Source organism: Zootermopsis nevadensis, unplaced genomic scaffold, assembly GCF_977971745.1.
Source record: "Zootermopsis nevadensis isolate Lab colony 2312 unplaced genomic scaffold, Znev_1.0 Znev_ptg000017l, whole genome shotgun sequence".
Lineage (NCBI taxonomy): Eukaryota > Metazoa > Arthropoda > Insecta > Blattodea > Termopsidae > Zootermopsis > Zootermopsis nevadensis.
Genome location: NW_028259149.1, coordinates 13,664,541 through 13,690,037, shown reverse-complemented (window position 1 = coordinate 13,690,037; position 25,497 = coordinate 13,664,541). Strand labels below are relative to the sequence as shown.

General features: G+C 35.9%; 2 protein-coding genes across 3 annotated transcripts in view; one reads left to right on the top strand and one right to left on the bottom strand.

The window, feature by feature from the left end:
• Lrp4 (LDL receptor related protein 4) overlaps positions 1 to 25,497 on the top strand; it is a 77,851-nt gene that overhangs the window by 37,663 nt on the left and 14,691 nt on the right. For both annotated transcript variants that reach the window (XM_022059696.2, XM_087350547.1), the window contains exons 5-28: positions 550 to 709; positions 1,177 to 1,327; positions 2,231 to 2,432; positions 3,870 to 4,002; positions 4,749 to 4,935; positions 6,346 to 6,499; positions 6,748 to 6,957; positions 7,068 to 7,249; positions 7,801 to 7,964; positions 8,437 to 8,571; positions 9,646 to 9,890; positions 10,976 to 11,137; positions 12,374 to 12,589; positions 14,006 to 14,129; positions 14,740 to 14,902; positions 16,465 to 16,627; positions 17,183 to 17,316; positions 17,599 to 17,792; positions 18,281 to 18,584; positions 19,717 to 20,033; positions 21,014 to 21,235; positions 22,393 to 22,636; positions 22,740 to 22,998; positions 24,714 to 25,135. In XM_022059696.2, coding sequence (XP_021915388.2) covers positions 550 to 709; positions 1,177 to 1,327; positions 2,231 to 2,432; positions 3,870 to 4,002; positions 4,749 to 4,935; positions 6,346 to 6,499; positions 6,748 to 6,957; positions 7,068 to 7,249; positions 7,801 to 7,964; positions 8,437 to 8,571; positions 9,646 to 9,890; positions 10,976 to 11,137; positions 12,374 to 12,589; positions 14,006 to 14,129; positions 14,740 to 14,902; positions 16,465 to 16,627; positions 17,183 to 17,316; positions 17,599 to 17,792; positions 18,281 to 18,584; positions 19,717 to 20,033; positions 21,014 to 21,235; positions 22,393 to 22,636; positions 22,740 to 22,998; positions 24,714 to 25,135 — 4,847 coding nt within the window. The remainder of the gene's footprint in view (positions 1 to 549; positions 710 to 1,176; positions 1,328 to 2,230; positions 2,433 to 3,869; positions 4,003 to 4,748; positions 4,936 to 6,345; positions 6,500 to 6,747; positions 6,958 to 7,067; positions 7,250 to 7,800; positions 7,965 to 8,436; positions 8,572 to 9,645; positions 9,891 to 10,975; positions 11,138 to 12,373; positions 12,590 to 14,005; positions 14,130 to 14,739; positions 14,903 to 16,464; positions 16,628 to 17,182; positions 17,317 to 17,598; positions 17,793 to 18,280; positions 18,585 to 19,716; positions 20,034 to 21,013; positions 21,236 to 22,392; positions 22,637 to 22,739; positions 22,999 to 24,713; positions 25,136 to 25,497) is intronic.
• LOC110827761 (putative protein-lysine deacylase ABHD14B) overlaps positions 1 to 25,497 on the bottom strand; it is a 76,994-nt gene that overhangs the window by 42,824 nt on the left and 8,673 nt on the right. The window lies entirely within an intron of this gene.

Here is a 25,497-nt window from a genome sequence, read left to right as displayed (position 1 = left end):
TGAAAGCCGAGAAACATGACTGATATCACACAATAATTTATGGCGTATTCATTGATGTTGTAGATGAAAAATACAGTCTGTCAGTACAAGCAGTAATATCAAAATGAGGATGAATAATGTCGGAAAATTCACTGTCGATTACATGGATTTAGACAAAATGGATGTCTGTGGAAACATATGTTTCTACGAAGAAATGTTTAAAGCAGCTTGATGGATACATTCCTGTGGTGGTAGGCTTCATTATGAATACCAATCTACAAAGTAATTTTTTAATAAATTTATGAACCCAAAAGCAGATTCTGTCCCCAAGTGAATAAAAAAATAAATTCCAATTTAAATTTACAAAGCAAAGTACATTCTGTTCCCATCATTTAAGCTGGAATTCTGATTTAGCAGGGTACAAAACAATGTCTTTGATTGCTTGCAGGTTTTAATAAATAGTTGGTAAATCCAGTTTATGACCTTAAATTATTTAAGTTCTAAATCACTGGATTATAATTCACAGTGATGTAAAGTGATGTTAATTTCTTTGTGCAATTCTGGTTGCAGGTGTGGAACCACCATCCTGCAGTGAAGGAGAGTTCCGATGTGCTTATCCTCGCTGTATCCACCTAGAATTTCGCTGTGATGGAGATGATGACTGTGGGGACCGAAGCGATGAGGATGACTGTCCAAAAGTTGATGGAAATTGTGGCACAGGGGAGTTCAAGTGAGTCAAGCTTATGTATCTCTGAGTGCAGTGTCCTACCACCTGCATGGATCAGTTCTGCTGGAATTAGTCAATACCTGGAGAATTATAATGTTTAAATTTCCAATTTGCAATTTCAACTTCATTAAGGCTTGGTTCCAGGATGAAGGGCTCTGTTGTATGTACTTCAGGCTCTTTAAATTTATCAGCTACGTGAACATTTAGTACCTTACTAGAGTAATCTTTCCATCTGTCTACAATGCCATGAGAGTCCACGAGCAGATCCCCATTCTCGTCCTTGATCAAATGTGTCCTGTGTTTGCACCCCTTCTAAAATTCACTTATGCCTCTATATAACTTCTCTGATGTTTTTATTTTTACTGTTAGTTTTCAACGACCCTGTCTGATCTTTGAGATACTCCCTCTTCTTAATTGAATTTCAGACGTTGTTGTCATAAAGTCTCTAATTACTCTCTTCTTGTGTGAAGGTGCAACAATGGAAAATGCATCCCCGACTGGTGGCGCTGCGATGATGAAAAAGACTGCGAATCGGGTGATGATGAAGAGGGCTGCGTGGAGAAACATCTACGTGCATGTGGACAGGATGAATTCTCATGTTCCACTGGCAACTGCATACTGGTATGATTCTTTAATATGACATCTAAATATGGTAATTCCATCTGAATTGTTGGGTTTTTAGACCTCGTCCATCATCTGATACAACAAAGTTTCATGGAAAGGATCTGTCAAGTCCTTGAAATGTTATGTATTTTATAACATAAGACAATGGACAAGGTCCAGAAATCCAGATTGTATTATACCATCACCAGAACCCTTCTGAAACGAACAGTAATTCCACATTGCTGTACTTCAAATTCAGTTAACATTGAAAGGACAATATTTCTTTCGGAAATACTGCTGTTCCATATGCATGTGATGGTACTGCACTGCATACCACTTAAACAGAGGCACTCCATAGGAGTACTTGTCACTTTGCAAGGGTGAACTGACCTTTCTGTCTTCCTTTTTATTTATTGTGTCTTTGTCCTTCTATTCACTCTCTCTTCCATATTTTCCTTCTTTACTACATTCTTACATTTCTTCTCTCTTCTTTCTTTTGTTATTCCCTTATTTTTTGTTTTGTTTTCCTACCTCCCTTCCTCATTCCATCTGACACACCTTTCTTCCTGTACCAACTTTTGATTTTTCTTTCTTATTAATTTTTTCTTTCCTTCTTCCATCTGTCAACCCTGTCTTTAATTGTTTATTTCGTCTTTATCTTTCATTCTGACAATGACAGAAATTTGCTGCAGACTTGCTGTTTCCATTCCACACCTCTTTTCTAAATGCAAATCCTGAGTGACTAGAATCTTAAATTTACTAATATTATTGACGAGCATTGCTGTTTCGTATCATCAGATAAATCTCGTTCAAACTATTTTGCCAAAATAGTAACTAGAGAAGAAAGTGAATTGGAATTATGACTTAGCTTTGATGTTATTTATAGACATGCAACTACTGTCAAGACATTTTTTGATACAGAAAACATGGGTGTGTGATGGTATCCCAGACTGTTCTCGGGGTGAGGATGAAAGCAAGTGTGGAGTCATTTGTGAAGACTCTCAGTTCAAGTGTGGCAACATTAGTAGCAATGATTCGACATCAACATCATCAAGATCAACTATTACTTGCATTGGAAAGAAACACGTATGTGATGGAAAGAAAGACTGTTCTAAGGGTGAAGGTAAGACTAGGATCTGTCATCATAAAGTTAAGACATTAAGGATGGCTTGTTTTAGCCTTTAGAGTTTACACTGTCCAATATTGTTTAGAGCAGGTGTTCATGATGAATAAAATTTTAGTATTTGTTTTGGAAACCAATGTTTTTCCATTCAGTACATGTGTGAAACTAGATATTTATGTCTGTGTGGGGGTTTCCAATGCCACATACATGCACATTCTCTTCACTGACCTGCTCATTTAGGTGTTCTTTTGCTTTGTCAATGAACTAACTATGACGATTAACTCCTGCATTATCTTCCAAATACAGGTAGCCCTTGATTTGCGCCGATTCAGAATAACGCCGATTTTGAAACCAGCAAGTCAAAAAGTGAAAACAATATATTTTACTACTATTTATAACGTTATACAATGTATCTCGTACTGATTCTTATACTAAATCGTAATTATTACATCGCTGATGATTTTGAATAAAAATTATAAATACAGTCATCTCTGCAATGCAGTATTTTTTCAGGCAGTCCCACAGAGTTAGTTCTGCCAGCAACACCCTTCAGTCTGTCTGTCACAGCATTAGTCTATTCGGACTTTATCAGTGACTTGTCAACTGTTGATCTTGGACCTTCTCTACAGTCAAATCTAGCCAAATCTGAATTTAAACTCATACTGCACCATAACAATGCTAATTTGATAAAATCTTTTAATACAAAACACATGCTGCTCACCATATTCTTTACAGGTGATCAGAGGATTTCCTGCTAGGGGCATCCCTAACTGACGATAAACAACCAACTTTTATGTATTCTGTAACAGCACATTCATCAATAAAACTACTGAATCATTCTTTTGACATTCCTTTTTATGTAGCTTTTTTCCCTGCCAAATATTCAACTTTTTTCTTCTAAAATTTGAATTTTTTCAGTCAGCAGGTGCGTTAAATACATTAATCTATTCAGGTAGGCTCACACAACTGTTCTAATCCAAAAGTTAACTTAACATGACTTCTATTTACTATATTCAGTAAGAAATTTGCCTGGAAAAGTTGTCAAACATATATACTGCATTATTGGACAATCTTCATCCCATAATCATAATCATCACAATGCAATCCTCATCATCCAATTGATGTTTAAACCAATGTGAGTCATCTCATGATAAAGTTATCTACAGTATTTTCTTTCTTCCCATAAGCACTCCTCATGTGTGTTTACAGTGTCTTTACAGTTTTTCTGATGCATTCTCTCACTTTGTTTCTCCAATGGTTATTTATTCAAAATCACCTCTCTATTCTATTGTCATTCACATATACCTCATGTTCTTAATTTTACCAACTCTTCTTAAAGTCTCTATGAAATGTCAGTTGTAACATTATTTAAGTACTGTAAAACACACGAGTCTGCTAGCTGATATTGCCACATGTCTGTTTTGTTCTGTGGTGCAGATGAACGGAACTGTCCTCACAAGAAGGAATGCGAGTCTGGAAGCATGTGTCACCAGCAGTGTGTGACACTGGCAGATGGAAATGATGCCTGTACCTGCTACACTGGCTACACAATCAACTCTGATGGTTTCAGGTATGTAGATAACATGCAAATTCAAATTCTCATATCATTCATTCATTTACTTATGTAAGCAGCACACGTTCCTTGTACAGTTTTGAGTATCGCAATGTGTCAGAGTGTCACGGAAACTTTCTTATTCCTTTCATTGTCAAAGCGACAAGAAAACAACGTCAGAGGTTTGATATAGGAATGTAACAGACTGTCACACACTCTGGGATGAAATTAATGGCAATGAAATGTGATTGGTTAGAATGGAATAAACATATGTGTGGCAGGTCATGTGCACTATATGATAATGAAATACCAGTTCTTTCACCACTTCAGCTCAATGCAGTACCTAGATAACTATACAGTGAATTGTAAACTACCGTGAAAATCTGAACACAAATATCCTAAGCCATCAACAATATCAGAATACTTTAAAATACAAGCAGAAACCACTGTTATTGTTGTGTAAATCATGTCCATAGTAGCAAACTTATGAAAGAAAAATTCCCTGAAAACCGGGAAATCTCAATTGTGGCATATCATGTGACACTCCTCTCCCCCTGCCTCCGGCAATGTGTCACCCACCCCTCATATTCACCAGATGCTGGACATGTATCACCATCATAATGAATATCTCTTCTCATTTTTTCCCCTCATGACAAATATTCTAATACACACACACACACATCTAGGCATATGTCCACATGTTTCACCTCCAGAACTATTCAACTGATTTGTAGCCACTAATACAGTATTCCTCTGATTTACAGTTGTCAAGATATTGATGAATGTCAGTACGAGACAGACCCCGTATGCAGCCAGACCTGCAACAACACTGTCGGTTCATTTACTTGCGGTTGTATGACTGGCTATGTCCTCCGCCCAGATGGCCGTACTTGTAAGGCTCTTGGCGCTGCCCCAACACTCCTGTTTGCTAACAGAGTTGACATCAGACAAGTTAGTACATGCCTGTATCTGTATTATTATCTTCACGTTTGTTCAATCCTTGGCTCCTCATCAAAAAATGTTGGGTGTTTTCCTGTTAGCTGCATTGTCCTTGAAGTCTAAATAACTTGTAAACTTTAGTTATATCTTGATAGGATATAGTCAAGTTCAAAACTTGTAAGGAAGAAACCATACTTTGTGCATGAATCTGTAGCAGTGGTAAGAGTGGAATGTTGGTGACCTCGCTTTGAGAAATTCCCACTGTGTATATCTTTACAGTCTGTTGACAATTAGGGAGGAATAAAACTATGATACAGTGACATGCATGCCTGTGGTAGCTTAGAACCAACTGGAGGGATTTAGGTTCAACTCTTGAGAACAGACAATCAAGCATTAAAAAGTGTGGTTGAAGAGGGTGAACATAAAAATTATATCCAAGAAAAAACTGATAGTGTGAGATCCAGTAGCTCTGATTCATATACAGAAAAACTAACTGTGGTGCCCAGACAGTTAAATATATAAAAACAAAGATGAACCCCTTGCTCATTACTTGATAGCTCCATCCCACATCCTGGCAACACAACACACCTTTATGGAAACGGAACTAACTAAAGGGTAGTATAATCTTGAAATTCAACACCGCTAGCACCAAAATTGACAGCTGGATATTTAGAGCCATTATCCTTCACATCTCCTTCTTGGTCTAGTAAGTTTCTGCTTTCCAAGATGTTACCACATTATGGTTTTGTACGGATTTATGACTTCCATCCAGTCTGACCAAAACAGCTTAACATTTACTGTACCCTTTTAAACTGCTAGTGTATAAATCAGATAGACTGAGTTATTTTTGTGTGTATGTCTTCTGGCTGTTGATACAGCACACTAATAATAAAGAATTGAATAAAGAATTTAAATTTATAAGCAGACCTTCACAAAGGATGCCTAAGCTTGTGGCTAGTTAACTGGCCACATAAATCAACAAAGTTTGCATACAGTAACCAGTATATTGGCTGCAGGTATTTAAAAAGTTAAAAAAATGGTCATCCACAGCACTTTTATTCTCTATGTCACTCAAACCTTCTTTCAGGTACCCAAGCAATTCTTTTCAAAAATTGGAATCATGAAGTATAACCTGTTTTATAGTTCCTGTACATTTTCTCACAAAATAAAAAAAGTCACATAACCAGTGATATGCAATCTCCCAGGCCTCCACAAGACTAAATTCCTTGATATAAACAACACTCAGTGACTGAAGAAGGGAAAGAAATATGAGTAAACATATAAATGAAAGATAAAAATGTACTGAAAACAGCAGAGCATGGCAAGCCATATTCTCTGAAAACAATAAGATATTCTATGGTCTTACTGACTGCAAGTCACTAGTTAAGGATTAACTTTTGTTATGTTGTACTTCTTACACAGATTAGCCTCAACAGTGCCAAGTACACAGCTTTATTAAAAGGTCTGCATAATGCAATTGCCTTGGATTATCACTACAAGAAAGGACTGATCTACTGGTCTGATGTTTCCATGGATGTCATCAGAAGAGCCACTCTAAATGGAACAGGAGCTGTTGGTATGTAGGCCCAAAATCAGCTCTGAATGGATTAGATACAAGCAAGATGTGAATGCATCCAAAACATGTAGTTTGATAAACACTTAGGAAGTGTGCGCAAAAGTGACAAGTGAACAAATGTGAAGTATCTAGCTACAAATATATTGAACGAGCAGTCTGTCTCAGTCTCAGTCAGACTGCTACATCAAAACATACAAACTTTTTAACTATCCTGCTTGGAATAATGTTTCCTCATTTTAAACTGACAGACGTGATTCGCTGGGGTTTGGAAAGTCCAAGTGGAGTAGCAATTGACTGGATTCACGATACTATCTTCTGGACAGACTCTGGGACACGTCGTGTGGAGGTAGCGACTTTGGATGGCAGCATACGTGTTGTTATTGCTGCTAGTGACCTGGACAAGCCACGAGATATTGTCGCTCATCCGGGAGAAGCCGTGGTGTTCTGGACTGATTGGGGTATGTATGGAGTTTACTGTTTAATATTTTTCATGCTGAGTTCGGTTACAAAGTGCTGAAGATCAAATTTGTACAAATATAATGACTTCTCTGGAATTATGTAATTTCAGGTCCAAATCCAAAAATAGAACAAGCAGAAATGGATGGCAGCAACAGAAAGGCTGTTATAGCTTCATCTTTGATCTGGCCTAATGGCTTATGCATCGACTATATAATGAGTCGAATCTATTGGGCTGATGCTAAACATCATGTCATTGAATCATCAAAATTTGATGGAACAGATAGAAAGAAGGTAAGGAGGCATAATGGTGATATCAGTAGTAAATGTGTACAGCTGTCATAATGAACAAAGAATGAGTAAAATTAAATGTCTCAAGATGTTTTTGAACATAATACAACGCTGTGCATAAAGGGCTGTTAGATAACGGTATTTATCTGTGTAACTGTCACAATGTCTGGCAAAATTCTTTTACATGTAAATACAAATGGGGCAATCATGAAGGTTTACACTTAACTTTAAAACAATAAGTTCATTAGTGGCAACAAGTTTCAATATTTATTCTTCAGGCCAACTTGATAATTAATGTGCAAACTATGCACTTCAAACTAAAATGTTTGGTAATTTTAATTAATTAAATTAAATTAATTCTAATTTTAAATATATAGTTAGTACACTACATCAAGTTGACCTGAAGATGGTATTTAAATACTACAGCATGCCATCACTAATTAACTGATTGTTTTAAGATTTTAATCATTTTGTGTTGAAGGTAATAATCATAATACATAATTTAAGGTATACAATGGAATGCCTTTTTATAAAATTGACAACATGTATTTCAGGTAATTGGTAAAGGTCTGCCACATCCATTTGCATTGACAATCTTTGAAGATGCAATTTATTGGACAGACTGGCATACAAAAAGTATTTCAACTGCTAACAAAGTGACTGGGAAAGGCTTCAAGACAATACATTCAGGACTTAATTTTCCCATGTATATTCATAGGTAAGTGTACAGAAGAACTGAATCTCTTGTTGCATTTGAAAAAAATACGTTCTAAAACATCAGTCCAATTTATATATTTAGTTTAGTCTGTTTTCTGTATAAGCACGTATTATCAGTGTTTGACTGTCATTGACTCCTTGCTGTTGGCAAACACTTCAATAAATGAATTGAATTATTATTATTATTATTTGCAGATGTGTTCTCTTACTTTCCTTTGACATACATTTAATTTATTTCTAATGCCATCTCTCTGTCTCTCTCTCTTTTCTCTTGTATCCAGTTATTCACAACACTATAATTTTGTTTAACATCTTCTTTAAATATGTCCAGCATTCCCAAAGTTTATCATTTCTTTTAATTAATCTAAAATTTTCAATATCTTTTAATTCCTTCACCGACCAGATATAGGATTATGAAAGTTCTGCAATGCATTCACTGACTGAATCATAATAATGTATGGTTCTTTTTACAGCTATCACCCTCAACGACAGCCAGATTACCCAAACCGCTGCGGAAACAATAATGGTGGCTGTTCACACATGTGTCTTCCAAACAAGAGTAGTTACCGGTGCATGTGTCCTATTGGTCTTCAGCTTCATGCAGACAGGTATGGCAGAGCCCTACCGCACATTCCTTTTCATAACTAAATCATCGATGACTGACTGTTTTAGTACTTGGTTTTAGTTTTCCCATTTTTTATCTATGGTATTACTTTTGTCCATTTCTTGGATTACTGGCCATGCAGTTCAGGCAGTTATAAACCAGTTCTTCACCATAGAGCACCGGGTTAATTTTATATGGAATTTTTGGAAGACAAAGTGGCACTAAGCAGGCTTTTCACTAAGTACTTCAATTTGTACTTGCCAGTTGTTATTCCAGGATTGCTCTTGAGCTGTGTGTTAAGCCCAATCAGACAATGCATTATCACAACCCAGGCTTCACATCTGACTCATAATTTCACTTGAGTCAAATTAAGGAATTTGGCTTATTTTCCTTTTTTCAAATAACATAAAGAAGCAGATCTTATAAATTAGAAGTCTATTTCTAAGCTGCTTTTTAAATGGTAAAATGGCTTTATAAGGCCTCGCATGGTACATGTATGTTCACCTAACAAGTTTTGACCCAGTTGCAATATTTTCACTATATTCAATAAAGTGGAAGATACCATAACACTAATTAGTTCTCAGAGTCCTTCTTGGAAAGCATATTGACTCATGTGGTAAACAAATTTAGCACCTTATAAGGAGCACATAGTTTCATTAACAAGTTCTCAAGACCCCACTAAGTCTTGGGTTCTGTTTAAAATGTTATTAACATGTTGGTTTTGTATGGTTACAGACTGTTACATTTAAATTCCTACCTTTACAACATTAACATTCCAGCTAAAAAAGTGCATAAGCCTGTGAAACACCAAAATCATTCATAGAATTCACTATCACAAATCCATTAATAATGTGCAACTTACTTTTAGGAAAATAACATAGTTACTATCTATTTTTCAGTCTGTCAATAACTCATTAATTGCTCAAATCTGTGAATATTTAAAAGCATCTACAAATTTTGGGTAAAAAATATTTTTGTGTGTTGGAAATACAAAAATTATGTCAGAAAGATGTTACATGTAAGAAAATGGAAACCAGTTTGTACTACGTCATGTGCAGCTGATGTAATTTTTTTTCAGGAGAAACTGTGATTCAGCAGCAGCTAAACTTCTCTTATTTGCTCGGAAGAAAGACCTACGCATGCGTCAGTTGGAGAACAGTGATGTCGATATGGTGATCCCTGTTGATGGCATCCGATCAGTTATTGCACTTGCATGGGACAGCGATTCTGATTCAATTTTTTGGACAGATGTTGAGTCTGACACAATTAATCGAGCACATCTAAATGGAAGTCAGCAAGAAGTCATTGTCAGTTCAAACCTTGGTAAAGACTTATATACAGAATCCGTATTTTTGGTCCTTTTATAATTTTTGAGTCTACTTTCCTCATTTTATAAAAAGTGATATGCTTGTTGTATTATCATGTCATGTGTCTGCCCTCAGTAAATTTGTAACAAGCTGATGAATTTCCATAAAATTTGGCATGAATATCACAAAGCAATAACTACTAAATATTTGATGGAGGGCATCTGAAACTGACATGAAGACACTGCATGAACTACATACAATTCTGCATGCAATGTTATTTACATATTTACAAATATGGTAATGTTATCAAACTTTCAAGTCATATCTGATAATTGTATTATAATCTGAACATGTATTAGTAAAAATTACACATATAAATTAATCTTTGACTGTACAATTTATTAATTTACAGTTCTTGCCTGTCTCACCATATTATAGATTGGATATTTTAGGAAAGTAGGCCTCATTTGTCCTTCCAAGAAATTATTGTTTTAATCAGTGTGAAGTGGGTACCATGTCACACAGAATGGTGTGTTCTCGGGTTTTGGATGGAGGACATAGCCTCCAGACAAAAAGTACAGCTGCAAATATGATAAAAGCAGTTGTAAACAACTAATTAGTGGTCATTCTCAATCTCAAGTCAGGTTCATAAAAGAGTTCACTAATGAGAAGACCTAGAAACTTGGCACATGAAGTGATATTTTTGAGGTACAATGTGGGGTGACAAAAACCTCACAACTGTGTGAAGTGTACACACTGGGTTTCAGTTTCACAGTTACAACAAAAATCCATCCTCCAGAGCCCAATGTGAGAGATGATTTTTATGACTTGTAGCCAGCATTCAGTAATAAAGATGGTGACAGCATTAGCATACAGTTTTGTCACAACAGATGGACACTTCTCATTAACCATTCCATTCATGGCAACTGCAAACAAGGTCATGCTTAAAACTGATCCATGGAACTGGCTTAAAATTGTGTCTAATGACAGGCTATGGTATTGGTGGTGTTGAACCTTTGAATTCTATCAGAAAAGAGAGTTAGAAACAAAGACTGGTACAATATCTCTCTTGGTAACTGTTCTGTACCTATATAATTTTAGAATCGCCTGCTGGTCTGGCTGTAGACTGGGTGACTAGTAAATTGTATTGGACGGATGCTGGAACCAACAGAATTGAAGTGTCCAACCTTGATGGCAGCATGAGAGGGCTGCTTGTCTGGGAGGGACTGGACAAACCAAGGGACATTGTACTAGATCCTATTGGTGAGTATGATAACACAGGTTTAAGTGAGTTAGTACAGTAAACCCTGCTTATAATAGATTACAAAGAGACCTAAAAATTATTCCCTTCCAGAGAGGTTTCCATTTAACACAGGTACTTCTATATAAATAATATTGAATGGTACATTATGCCATGTATGTATGATTTAACCTACAAGTTACAAATTCATGCTATTCTTAATGTTACTTATACTTCCAGATTCCTTTTCCTCTCATTATCCCACTTTATTTCTGATTTTTTTTTTCATTATTCTTATTCTTCTCTACTTTGGTCTGAGTAGTAAATATATTTTCAGCTTTCCTCTCCTTCTCTTTATTTCTTCTTGATCTTAGTTCATTCTCTTGTACTACTCTATTTGTCTTACTGTCTTTCATTTCTTCTTTGTTTCTTTCCTTCTGTGAATTCTCTCCTCTATCTCTGTTACTTTTTCCACTATTATATTACTTTATTCTACATGTATTTTGTCAATGGATGGACTTCATTCTTTCTCGTTTGCAATAGGAATGTCCTTCCAATACAAATTACAGGGTACAGTATGAATGGAAATGATGTGTACACAAAGCACTGAATATTCAAGATTATTTTCCATTAAATTCTTAGTTCTTCTTACACATTTGAAACTCAGCATTTTCCATTCATTTATGATAAACTTATATTGATTTTATTCTTTATTTTTGGGATCAAATAAATTTTCTGATAAAGACATGTTTCATCAGCATTAAAATAAACCTCCCTTTAACATCAGTAACAGAACAGCATGATGTTTTCTAAAATAAAATAGGAATTATACATCATCAGGGTGATGAATCATTGCCCTGATGATGGAGGCAGCATGACCACTGAAATGTTGGTGGACATCTACCATACTACACAGCGCAAGAACCCAGAAGACAGCAATCTTCAGACTCACCGCTGTGAAAACCTCAAATCTTATTAATTAGGGTTTTCCATTATTTTCCTCATGCCCTCCATTACTCAAGTATAAGTCACAACCACTTCATCATTTCTTAAACACACTACAATATTCCACTTGATGCGAAATAACCACAGCAATTGATACAGTTGTAAATTAAATAATACAATTAATGACATAAAGGGAAAAATCTATCTCAAACAATTTAAACACTTGCAATGAAATTGTCCGTACTGCAATTACCACATTTCTGAAGCATATTCTTTTGTACCTTTATACAAATTACTTGTAATTTTTTTTGCAGGTGGCTTTATGTACTGGAGTGACTGGGGAACTGTACCGATGATAGAACGAGCTGGTATGGATGGCTCACAACGAGCACCCCTCATAATCCACAATTTAACATGGCCTAATGGGCTCGCTATTGACCATGATCATGAGCGATTGTATTGGGCTGATGGTGGCACCAAAGCCATTGAGTTTGCATCATTAGATGGAACCGGACGCACTGTACTCATAGGTATAATATTTTAAACTTTATTTATCTTAAAGTTTTCTTCTGATTTTGAACAGCTCTCATAAAACCTGTAGAAAAAGTCTACAGATGCCAGCACAGAGTAGGATGAAATAGCAATATTCATTTTAGTACAATCATGAAAGACCTCCTTTAAAGAAGAAAGAGTTAATGGGGAAAAGGTATGGGCCATTCTAGAGCAAAGTGTGTCCACGACACCACAGAGAGATAATTCACATGCTTTGTACTTAATCTTTGGCATAGGAAAGTCAGTTCACTGCAAATACATACTCAATTATTTTTACATTTAACTTGTAAATACCAAAGACAATGTTTCATGCATTATACACTCTATACTGTCTCTTAGCAATCATCTGACAGATAATATCAAAGAAAAGAGGCAAGATAGAATGATATTCATACACATAATATCAATATTTATTGCCCAACAGCTTATCACAGGCCTGATCATTTGATACATATCACTGTATATCACAGAAGAAATTACTATCCCTAATCCCATCATCAATGAAACTCAAACCAAGGATAACTTTTGGGTTTCTTGACCTCACTGCTTTAATCCCTTCACTAAAACAATTTTGTTCTTTGTGCCTTTCTATTGTGCTTTGTTTTGGAGTTACTAAAACCATTTTCATCAGAACTTGAACCCAGGTCAGTTTTTGAGTCTGTAAACTAAGTTCCTGCAATCTCCTCACCAGAACAAACAAATTTTGCCTTGGTGCCATTCTTCTTTCACACTTTGTTTCCAAGCTACAGAAACCATCCTCATGAGGACTCAAACCCAGAACAGTTCTTGTTCCTGTTATCTCATCACTGAAACAAACAACTTTGATCTTTGTGTTGTTAGTCTATCTTATTTAGATTCCTAGCTTTAGAAAACATTTTCACTGGGAATCGATCCAAGGACAGTTTTACGGGGTTCCAGTCATTGTTCCTATAATCCTTTCTTGGGATCATTCTTCTATTGCTTTTATTTTCTGACATACAGGAAATACCCTCACTGAGAATCAAATTCAAGACACTTTTTTCTGGAGTTTTGACCCTGTTGTGTTCTCTTCCTGATCTCAAAGAACATGCCAAATTTGGTGCAAAACAGTGTAATTGGTTATTTTGTTGGGTGTTTGATGTTTCAGTTGGGTTCTGTATGTATGATTATGAATCTCGAGTATTATATTTGTAGGTAGTATCGGATGTAAGTAATATAAGATTGATATGATTACAATGATTGTTATGGTTGCTCTTCTTCAGTTCTTTAGCTATATGTGAACAAACATACATACTAATACAGAACATCCACAATTTTAACTTTATTTAGAATTACCATCATTAGCTGTGAATATTTTAATAGATATTAAATATACAGAAAATTTTTGTAGTTAAAAACACTTGTGTTTTGCTTAGGATCTGAACTTCCACACCCATTTGGTCTTGCTGTATTCAGAGATAAGATCTACTGGACAGACTGGGATACTTCCAGTATCCACATGGCAGATAAACAAACTGGAAAGAATAAGACTATACTGAGGTATGAATAATTATACACTATTAACCCTTTCACACTCATGCTTATATTCTGAATAATGAAAAGAAACCCTACCAGAAGTTCTTTAGTCTAACACAGATGACATTGCAAGAGACTGTGCACATCCATTTCTCCCTCTGTGATTCATCACATGCAGCAATACAAATACAGGCAATCTAAAGTTCACTGGAGACAAATTCCTAGAAACTGCTGCATTTATAAAAAATATGTAATGACAAATGTCTCAGATTCCAATGATGTCATGTCAGAGAGGAATGATGTTCAACAAAATTAATTCTCTGTTATTTTAATGTTGTTACAGGAAAATGCCTGATGTGAAATAGCATGGCATAAAGTATTTATTTAAGATGCCTCCCTCCCTGTTCTCCAAGTGGGTACAGTGTCCCCACCAGCTTTCTCTACACCCTCTGTATTCATGACCTTCAGGCATACCTGCATGTTAACTTTAACGCTTTGGTGAAATGTAATCCGATAAGAAACCACTTGATTGATGAAAAGAAACATAATTATTACATATTGTACAGAATATAATAAACCTAAAGCTTATATGAATGTATGCAGTTCATAAATTAAATTTGACGTGTTGGAATAGGTCCGGAATATCAAATCTGATGGATATTCGTGTTTTCCACCGTGGACGTCAACCAGTGCCCACCATGTGTCAGGCTAAGAACGGTGGATGTTCACATCTTTGTCTTCTTGCTCCCCTCCCAAAGGGACACACATGTGCATGTCCAATAGGCATTAAGCTGTTGGTGAGTAAAGTATCTACATGTGTACATGTTCTAGTAACTTCTGTATGGGTTGACTGACTTAAACAAAACTCAGTATGCAAGTCACAACAGGGTTACAATTTTTATATCCCAGCCACCAACAATTTGAACACTAAGAATGCAAACCTTTAACGTAGAAACGAGACAATAATTTATGCAAACCCCAGAAAATAACTCCATGGTTCAAAATCTTCTTTGAGCAGTTGCACTCACTCAGTTGGTCAAAATATTTCTAGCATTTATAAGACCCAAAATTTCATCAATGTCTTCAAAAAAGCCTACACTAGAACTTAATCTATTTCACCATGCATTTCTCTAGGATAAACTGAACATTATGTAGCCATCTACATCTAGATACCTCAAATGGTTACTTCCATTTGGTTTCCCACCAAAAATGTATTAATTTCCAATGTACTCCATGCATTCTGAATGTTCCACTCATCTAGTTCATCTTGATTTCATCACATATTGTTTTATCTGCCAATATCCGTCTTCTTGATTTTTTCACTGTGATAATATTAAGTTTTGATTACAAATTGAGAAACATAACTGCTATCATTCAATGCAGAATGTAAAAGGTGTATTTTATTAGCTCTCTTAAAGTATGCAGCTTTTAAAATTCTTCCTTAAAATGTTGATAGTTTCTTGCACATTAAAGAAATTCTCCACATTATATGAAACCTAAAAGTTCATTACCACATTCACGTAAGTCCATAATTTGACACCACCCATACCTTTACTCCATATTTCTCAAATATCCATTTGAATATTATCCTCCCATCTATGCCTGAATCTCCCAAGTGGTTTTCTTACTAAAACTGCTTATGCACTTCTCTTCTCCCCTTTGAATGCTGCATGTTCAATGCATCTTATTCTCCTACATCACACTAATAACATTTGGTAAAGAGTAAAATTATTATGCTTTTCATTATGCAATGTTCTTCACCCTGTTACTACTTCTCTCTCAGGACCACTCTCTTAAGCACTTTGTTCTCAAGTGCCCTCAATTTATTTTGTAATAACAGATGACAATCAAAAAATATTTTCAATTTTATGTGCAATAAGTAATTATCCATTTTAATAAAATACAGAGTCTCTCTAAAAAGAAATTCCAGTTTTAATTGCATATAACTGCCTAACTACTTAACAAACTTCACTGTATTTGAAGTCTCAGTTTAGTAGTCTTGGGAGAGTGTGCTGCAGTTTAAAAATCAACCTACACATAACTGAAGAACTGCGTCATGAAATTTTGGTAGAAATGATAAGCATCAATGAAAAATCTCTAGCTGCAGTTGTGTGTGATTTCCAATGTTGGCTACAGATGGTCTTTTATGTTGACGGTGCATATATTAAAATGGTTTTATGTGACTGTCAATCTCTCAAGACTACTGAACTCAGACACCAAATGCAGTGTTGTTTGTTATGTAGTACAGTAATTATATGCTATTAAATCTGGAGTGTCTTTTTAGAAATACCTTGTAGATGAAGCTTTATGTGGCTGGGCATTGTAAACATGTCGTCAAGAATAATGGTCATATTTGTAGGAGGATGGTCGAACTTGTGCTCTGGGACCAACCAACTCTCTGATATTTGCTCATCGGGTTGACATTCGACAGATCTCATTGGATGTTCCATATATTGTTGATGTAGTTCTACCTCTGCCTCCTCTCAAGAATGCTATTGCTGTAGATGTGGACAGGAAAACAGGTAAGAAGAAGCATAGCAGGTTCATGAGAAGTTCTTAGCCACTTATGTTCATACAAGGGCAGCTTCATGTCTGGCACTTTACCCCTAGGAAAGGGCCCAGTACCCATTTGATAGGAGGCTGGGTGGGCCACAGAGCCAGTCTGGATGCTGAGGCTACAGGAAATATCCTGTGCCCTCGTCGGGGATCGAACACTGGTCATCCAGTCCGTAGCCAGTCACTATGCTGACTGAGCTAACCCGGCTCTACACAGCATAAGAACATAGGTCCCTGATATTATGTATAGTAAAAGATCTTAAAAAATATTCATCTTTTGTTAAAGATTATTTGTAAATATAAAACAAGAACATGGTAGCTGTTAAAAATATATATTTATCTTTTGCTTCCATCAGTGGAGCTAGGCACGTGTCATCACACTGAGACGATCATAAACATACATACAAATTTTGTATGAAACATAATTTTATAGGTTAACAGTTATAATGTTACTGACAAATCTGGTAAAAGTAGGTATTGTAAGTTCTTCAAAGAACTTCTGGTTTTGCATTACATTACAGGTGAGATATACTGGACAGACACAGCTGAAGATGTCATTCAGAAAGCAACACCTGATGGGAGGCATATTGAGAATATTATAGTGGATGGCCTGGAGACTGCAGATGGAATTGTCATTGACTCCACTGGAAGAAAGGTAGACCAAATATTATGCTTTGTCATTACTTCTGGTTTAAACTGGGATCAATATATGAAACTACACAATTTCCTACTTTGTATGATTTGAGGAGCGGTGAGTATGAAGATTTGTCTTCCGGATTGTTGTGCTGTGTAGTCTGGTCGATGTTTACCAACGTTTCTGAGGTCATACTGCCTCTGTCATCAGGGCAATGAATTGCCCTGATGACAGAGACAGAAATATTAAATTTCCTACTTCCTTATAAAAGTATATGTGCTTAAAATTTATTATGTTTCTTAGATATATTGGACTGATGCTGGCCGTAACAGCATAGAAGTAGCAGAACTAGACGGGCGCAACCGTAAGGTTCTGGTTTGGTCTGATTTGGAATCTCCGCGTGCTATTGCTCTCCATTATCATCTTGGACTAATGTACTGGTCAGACTGGGGCAAGAACCCTCGCATTGAACAAGCTGACATGGATGGAGAAAACAGGTGTGTACATGAAATTAACAAGATATGCTTGCAGTAGTATGATTACTCTAATCATGCCCTCATTCTTTCTTGCTCAGAACTACTGACCAACTCTGATGAATTTTGGCATGAATTGGAGGCCATGGAATCTCAGTATTTTTAACTCCATCATCAATGGTATTATGGGGATTAATCATGGAGAATAAGGTGTTGTTTGTTTTCCAATTTCATTGTAATTTATCTTTTGACAAACAGAGCATGTCAAGAATGAGTTTGCATGACTTAACAGTCACTGTATATGCATATAATAACATCTTCCTGTTAGTGGCCCAACATGTTTCAGCTCTGAATGATAATTTTAGATGTTTGATTTCATCTTTGTTCATCTTTGAAACATTCTGTGTCACAGATAGCCTTGGCCTGACATTTTATATATGTATGATATAATGACACAATATAATTTCCAATGTCAAATTTGGATACGCTTTTAATACTTCCTCTTTACACAGGATGACTTTAATATCAGAAAACTTGGGCTGGCCTAATGGGTTGGCTATTGACAGACCTGCTGGCCGTCTCTATTGGAATGATGGGCAACGCAAAACCATCGAGAGTTCTAACCTGTCAGGACAAGATCGACACATTGTGGTGACTGACGTACCTCATCCATATGGATTGGTGATAGTGGGCACTCACATATACTGGACAGACTGGCAGACAAAGGCTCTACACAGGGCTGATAAAATAAATGGTATTGATAATACTATCATCAGAGGAAAGCTTGAGGGACTCATGGACATAAGGTCTGTACAGGTAAGACCGACAAAGACAGGTTTGAGGAATGCAACAAATGCTGCACATCCTTAACCTTTATTGGCTGTATGTCACAGCTTATGCATGGTCTAGCTGGCCATGTCACAGTAGCACACCGTTATTGGTAAATTATCCTAAAGTTAAAACGTGGCTAGTATTCCCATAGTATGAGGACTTAAACCCTTTTTTCATGTATGATAAAGGTTAGTTTAATGCAGACTATTTTAAGAAGTATACTCCTGATTCTAAAGTGAAAATCAGTATAATAATCCAATTTAGTTCAGTTATTTGTACAAAAAATAGTGCATAAAATATGTGATGACTGAGATGATATTTCTATGGTGCTATGGAAAAGATCATCATTATTAAACATCTGATCCTTATATTGAGGAGAATTTCATGGTAAACCTATCTCATTTTGAAATATCTTTTACTTAATCCTATTTTTCAAAACAAAGTGTCTCTTTATCTTTCTTCAGGTGTTATATCTGAAACTACACAATGGATTTTCCTAAAATTTTGTAATGTGGGTCAACACAAAAAGTTGTCATAAGCATTTAATTTTAGTTTATATCATTTCAGTATAACATCTACTTTCTAATTAACTCAAATCTAACTTCACTAATGTTCTCAAAAATGCTCCATTGTACCAAAACTAGTATATCTCATAATATGTAGATCCCATCAACATTTAAAACTTGTATTCAGAACATTTTTTATACATTATATGCTTAAAGAAATAATGGCAAAATAATTTTGGGGTCAAGTGATATCTGTAGCTTTGTAAAAAAATTATATTAGTGTTAAATAAACATTAAAGACAGTAATGTATGCAAAATCACAAACAATTCATTTAGAAAATATTAACTTCCCACTCTGGCAACCATTTCTCCTAAATATAATAATAAATACATTAGGGGTTGGACATTTAACAAATGTATCTTAATAAGCAATATAAGACTTAAACATGTCTTAAAGTTGCATTAGACTTTAGAAATAACACAAATGGTGAATGTCTGCTTATAAAAAAATAATAATGTCTAGTAGCACCCTACAAATTAGAAACTGCACAAGGTTAAAGCATGAAAGCAGCTGTTTGTCTGTCCGACTGTGTGTTCCCCACCTACTGCAGGTGGACAATGTCGCAGAGAATGCATGTGGGAGGAATAATGGAGGATGTTCACATCTCTGCTTGCGGACACCTTCTGCCTACACATGTGCCTGCCCTACGGGCACCATACTTCGTGAGGACGGACAGACATGCAATTCATCTCCATCAACGTATCTTCTTTTTGCAACAAGAAGTACACTGGCAAGGGTATCACTTGACACACCAGAACTATGGGATGTCACACTGCCCATACCAGATGTGCATAATGCCATTGCAGTTGACTTCCACTGGAAAAGTCAGAAAATATACTACACAGATGTGTTTCTGGACATCATCAGGTAAGATGTATGAACTACTGTTCTGTGCATCCCTATGTCTGCCCCTTCCCTCTAATAAGTTTCAAACCATTTGATATATTTTCATGAAGCTTGGTATAGACAGATATGGCACTAAAGGTCACTGTTGCACTGTTGTACTTATGAATTTCCTACTATCAGTAATACCCAGATAATGGCTGTACAAACTTCAGAAGTGTGGTACTGCATCTTTAAAAAATATTAAACTTTTGTCAGGTAATGTTCTTGTAAAGTATAGAACATGGCTACCTCACAAAATCTATGAGTATATATTTACGAATATATTTAGCTTTTAATTTGATGGTGATAACTAATGAATCATATAGCTAGGTATGTGAAATTTTGAATGGAGTTGATCACAAATACACCTATAAATTATCTCAATGATTACAAAAATTGTGACTACATGAATCTTTGAGATTACATCTGACAAGCTGAATGTAGTCAGAATTTCTGTTAGTAGAAATTATGAACAGAAATGGTTTTGTTCTTGTTAGCTTCATCACATAAAATGAAGCATCTGAAGGACAGTAGGTATCATAAATTCCAAGAACTTTATGTTTTAAAAAACATATTAATATGTGACTCCAAAGGTTACACATGTCACTTATTTTTGACTCAGAAACATCTTCCTACATTTTTCTTGTTACTGGAAAATATACTTTTACATTCTTTTCTCTAAAATTTGGTCTGTAGTAAGTGTATGGTCTCATCTCCTTCTTGGCATTCCAAGTGGTAATTTTCCAAATGCTTTCCTCACCAAAACTCTGTAAGCATTTCTTGGCTCCTTGCCCTAGCTATATGTCTAGCCCATCACAACCTTCTACATTTCAATATCCTAACAATTCGAGTGGACCTTTATAAATCACAAAGTTTTTCACTGTGTTAAAATCTACTTTAGAATAAACAGTTTTATAAAAGCTAAAAGCATAATTAACATGGCACTCAACTTGTTCATACAGGAGTGTTGATATGCATAATTTAACAAGCACCAAGACCATCATCTCAACCAACCTAACAACTCCAGATGGTCTGGCAGTAGACTGGATTGCTAACAATATTTACTGGACTGATGCTGGCAGCAAAGTGTTAGAGGTTGCACGTTTAGACGGTTCATCTCGTAAGATCATAATTCAAGATGGTCTTGATGAACCACGGGCCCTAGCCATATTTCCCAGGAAAGGGTAAGAGCAGCATCTTGTTTGGTTCTTCCTGGTTTATTTTATCAAATGTGTAGTTTCTATAGTGTCAAATAGCAGAATTATGAATGATGATGAACATCATTGCAAATAAAAAAAGAAAAATCTCTACTACCAAAACAATAGAGGAATTATGACACAAATATCAGAATCCTCTCAAGCAACAAGCTGTGTCAGCATTTCCCTGATGATGGAGGTCGAGGTCTCTGAAATGTTGGGCTTCTGCCCAGACCTGACATGGCTTGTTGCCTGAGAGAATTTTATTCAGTTCAGTGAAAGCTTCAAATCATGTAAAATATCAGAATTTTAATATTTAGGAAACATTATATCAGATCATAAAGGGATATAAAAAAAATACAGTCTTACAACAAAGTAAGGTCCCACTAAACAAAGTTCTGCACTTCATTCATATTATGGGAGCTGAACCAATGACAAGAGATGAACAACAGACTGAAGACTGGCTTGATTTCATAAGATGAATGTGGCATTGTAAGCATACCAATAAATATTTTACAACACAGAGAAATTCTGATGTTATGTCTGCCAACATTCAAATACAGTACATCTATTTTAGTGAACATCAATTTGTTGTACTCTTATAATTACTCATTTATACAAAAGTAAGTACAAAATAAAGGCTTTCTTTTTAAGTTTTCATAAGATAATCAAACAGTAGACTTACACATATCTTACTTTTCTATATAATTTCCTTACTACTGAATGCATCTGGTCCAACAGTCCACATTCTTCCTTATTCTGTCACAATGAAATATTTTCAGTTAGACCTCATGCCATTCTTGCACTGTTCCTTTTCATCACTGATACTAATTTTAAATGCAGTTTCATGAATGATGTTTCTTTGGTTGTTGCTGATAAGTTTTTCACCTCAACATGTTACGGTTATTGGTCACCCAGAAGACGCATCATCGACAACACTACCCGCCCTTCTTCAAATCTATCCACCCATTTCTGACTCATTCAGTTATTGCCATAGTAAACTGTCATTCTTCCATAAAGTTCACTACTGGTTAATTTAATTTTAACAAACAATAGCAAGTTTTGTTCATTATGTTTTCTGTCATGGTCCACAATCTTCGTTTAAACTATAAAATACTTAACTGATGAATTATACTTTATTTCAGGTATCTATACTGGACTGACTGGGGAGATAACCCAAAGATTGAAAGGTCCTTTCTAGATGGATCATCTCGTAATACTGTGATTGATACTGATCTTGGCTTTCCAAATGGGTTAGCACTGGACTATGCTACCTGTCAACTCTACTGGGCTGATGCACTGAGAGATCGTATAGAAATATCAGATCTACATGGTAAAAATAGGCTCCATCTTGTTCCAGAGGCTACACACCCTTTTGGACTTACACAGGTTTGTTTGTAACATGACAATAATTCAAGTACAAGGCACATACTATGTTTTCCAGTAGATGAAAAGGAATCTTTCTTAATCAAACAATTTCACCACCTTCCAGTATGGGGAACATATCTACTGGACGGACTGGTACAGGAAGTCGGTTGAACGAGCAGACAAAGCAACTGGGAAAGATCGAAGAGTTATTCGGACAGATCTGGACGGTGTGATGGAAATCCGGGCAGTGGCAGCTGGAAGACAGACAGGCTGGACTCCATGTGCAGATCGTAATGGTGGCTGTAGCCACCTGTGCTTATTTAGACAAAAGTCATACATATGTGCATGTCCTGACAAACCAGATGAGAAGCCATGTTCTACAGGTAAAACTAATGCTTTAGTTAATTTTTCTTTCAGTCATGGTCATAAACGTGATAATTAGTATATCTCCGAGAAATTAATGCAATGTCAGTAACTAAAAGGTCGACACAATAATCGGTAAACTGTTGCGTATTCTTCCTTCATGTACGAATTTAAAAACAAACAAAATTTCAAAAAATGGCTCTGCTTCTATGAATAGACGAAATCAAACAACCTAATCAGTTGGGCTCACTGGAAAAAGGGTAAATAATTTTACAAAGGAAACATATAAGAAAAAGCATCAGTTTAATGATACATCTTTGTCAAAAGCCTTTAGATAAATCTTATAATAATAAGCTTTGTTGCAACAGCTACACAAGACTGCCGCTCTTGACACTGAACATCAATTCATCAATACAACACATCCTGACTACTGCCTTTGATATAGTTAACTACTGTCCATAAATCAGCAGTTATGAATCATACCACATTCTGAACTAATTACCAGAATTACTTAAACATACATTTAAACAAACACTTTAATGAACTCTGATGAATGGATTTTCAGTAGACCAAAGACAGATTTGAACCCAGTGCCATGCTTCTGTTAACTAAGATGATTGAAAACCAGACACATACACGCACACACACACAAAAAGACTATATAAAGCTAAACTAACATAATGAAAACAAGAAGATGACATCAGTCACTGTGTCATTTATGTTGTTTTCATATATGTAATGTAAAAATAAACTGAGAAACAAGTCAAATAATTCTAGATAAGATATTTTTAAAGTGATTAAAGTAGGTAGCCCTCGATTTGCGCCGATTTTGAAACCAGCAAGTCAAAAAGTGAAAAAAACATGTTTTACTATTATTTATAATGTTCTACAATGTATGTCGTACTGATTCTTATACTAAATCGTAATTCTTACATCGCTAATTTTGAATAAAAATTATAAACACAGTCATTTCTGCAATTACGAATGTTACGTTTACGTGAATTTGCTCCAATGAGATCGATGAATCGGTAAAAGCTGTTTGTGAAATGCAAACATTTGCATATGCGAGTTTGCTCTTACGCAATTTCATTCCTGGCGCTTTAAACTTTCAAAGGACTAATTTAATCTCTGCGGAGGTACCGGGGTTATTTTTACTATGCGACTTTCTATAGGTCAGCATCTTACATGAATGCAACTAACGTATAACAGCAGAGATTTACGCCAGTTTGTCCAGGAACGCATCCCCGGCGTAAATCGAGGGCTACCTGTACTATATGAATCTACTAGTAGTATGTAAAGTAAATAATTCCCACTACACACTATGAAAGTATTTGGTGGGAGAGAAGGTATAGCTCCTACTCATTCTTGATTTTGGCACTAGATAGGGAAGAGTGGTCAATGTCATACCCTGGCTGTACTTTATCCTCTGGGAAAAGGATTCTTAGTACCCAATGGATAGGACGTTGGGTGGTATGGTCACAGGCTAGAAGCAAAATCTTCTGATCATGCTGGGGATTAAACCCAAGTCCAGTCCATACTCATACACTATACTTACTGAGCTAACCTGGCTCACCTACTAGTAGTATGAGTGTTGTTAAAACATATGATATCTGATCTTCAAAACTATAAAATGCACCATATCACTGGCAAGAGTTTTTACATACTTGCTACTTTAGTTGTGTATGAACTATGCTAGTAGTATGAAATTATCAAATTCATTGATTCACTGTGACAGAGCCAAGCATAGTGGTCCCTAATAAGAGGATCCCAGGACCAGACGATCTTGATGGTGATGCTGATCTGTGTGAAGATGGGGTTCAGCCAGTCATCACAATAACACCACCAAACAACAGAGATAACTACGGGGATGCGTATGCCAAGACTCCAGATGAAGGAAAGAGCACCAGTGAGATCTCATCACACGTGTTCATAACAATGATTGTTCTCTGCTTGGTCATTGTAGCAGTCATCATAATCATCATAGTAGTGTACATCTGTCATGCACATCAAAAGAAGTACCTCTATACAACAGGAAGAAGTGTCCTGACATTCTCAAATCCAAACTACAATGCATCCAGTTCAGATGTTGGACCAAATGCCACTCAAGCTGATAAGAGGATATTCCCTTGGAAGAGGCTTAAATATGACAAGTCACAGGTATGTAATTAAGCAGCATGAAGTAGAGGTCTGCTCAAGCCAAAAATTTAGAATTTCACCCACAATGGCCCAAGACCATTTGGCCTGACCCAGAATGAGCCTGAAGTTTATATTAAAATATGTTACCCATACCCCATGTAAGCCCGACTTCCTTTTATTCCAGTCTGAATGAAGTCTAAACTATTTACAATATGCCTTCACTATTGTATCATTACTATGTGTTTATTTTAATTCAGAAATCCAGTAGACCTTGAATGAATTATTTAACAATGCTCTAAAAATGTCTGAGGTTATTTTGGCACCAGATGCCACATTTGTAAAATATTATCTTGAATTATTTCTGGAAGGGGGTAGCTACTAAA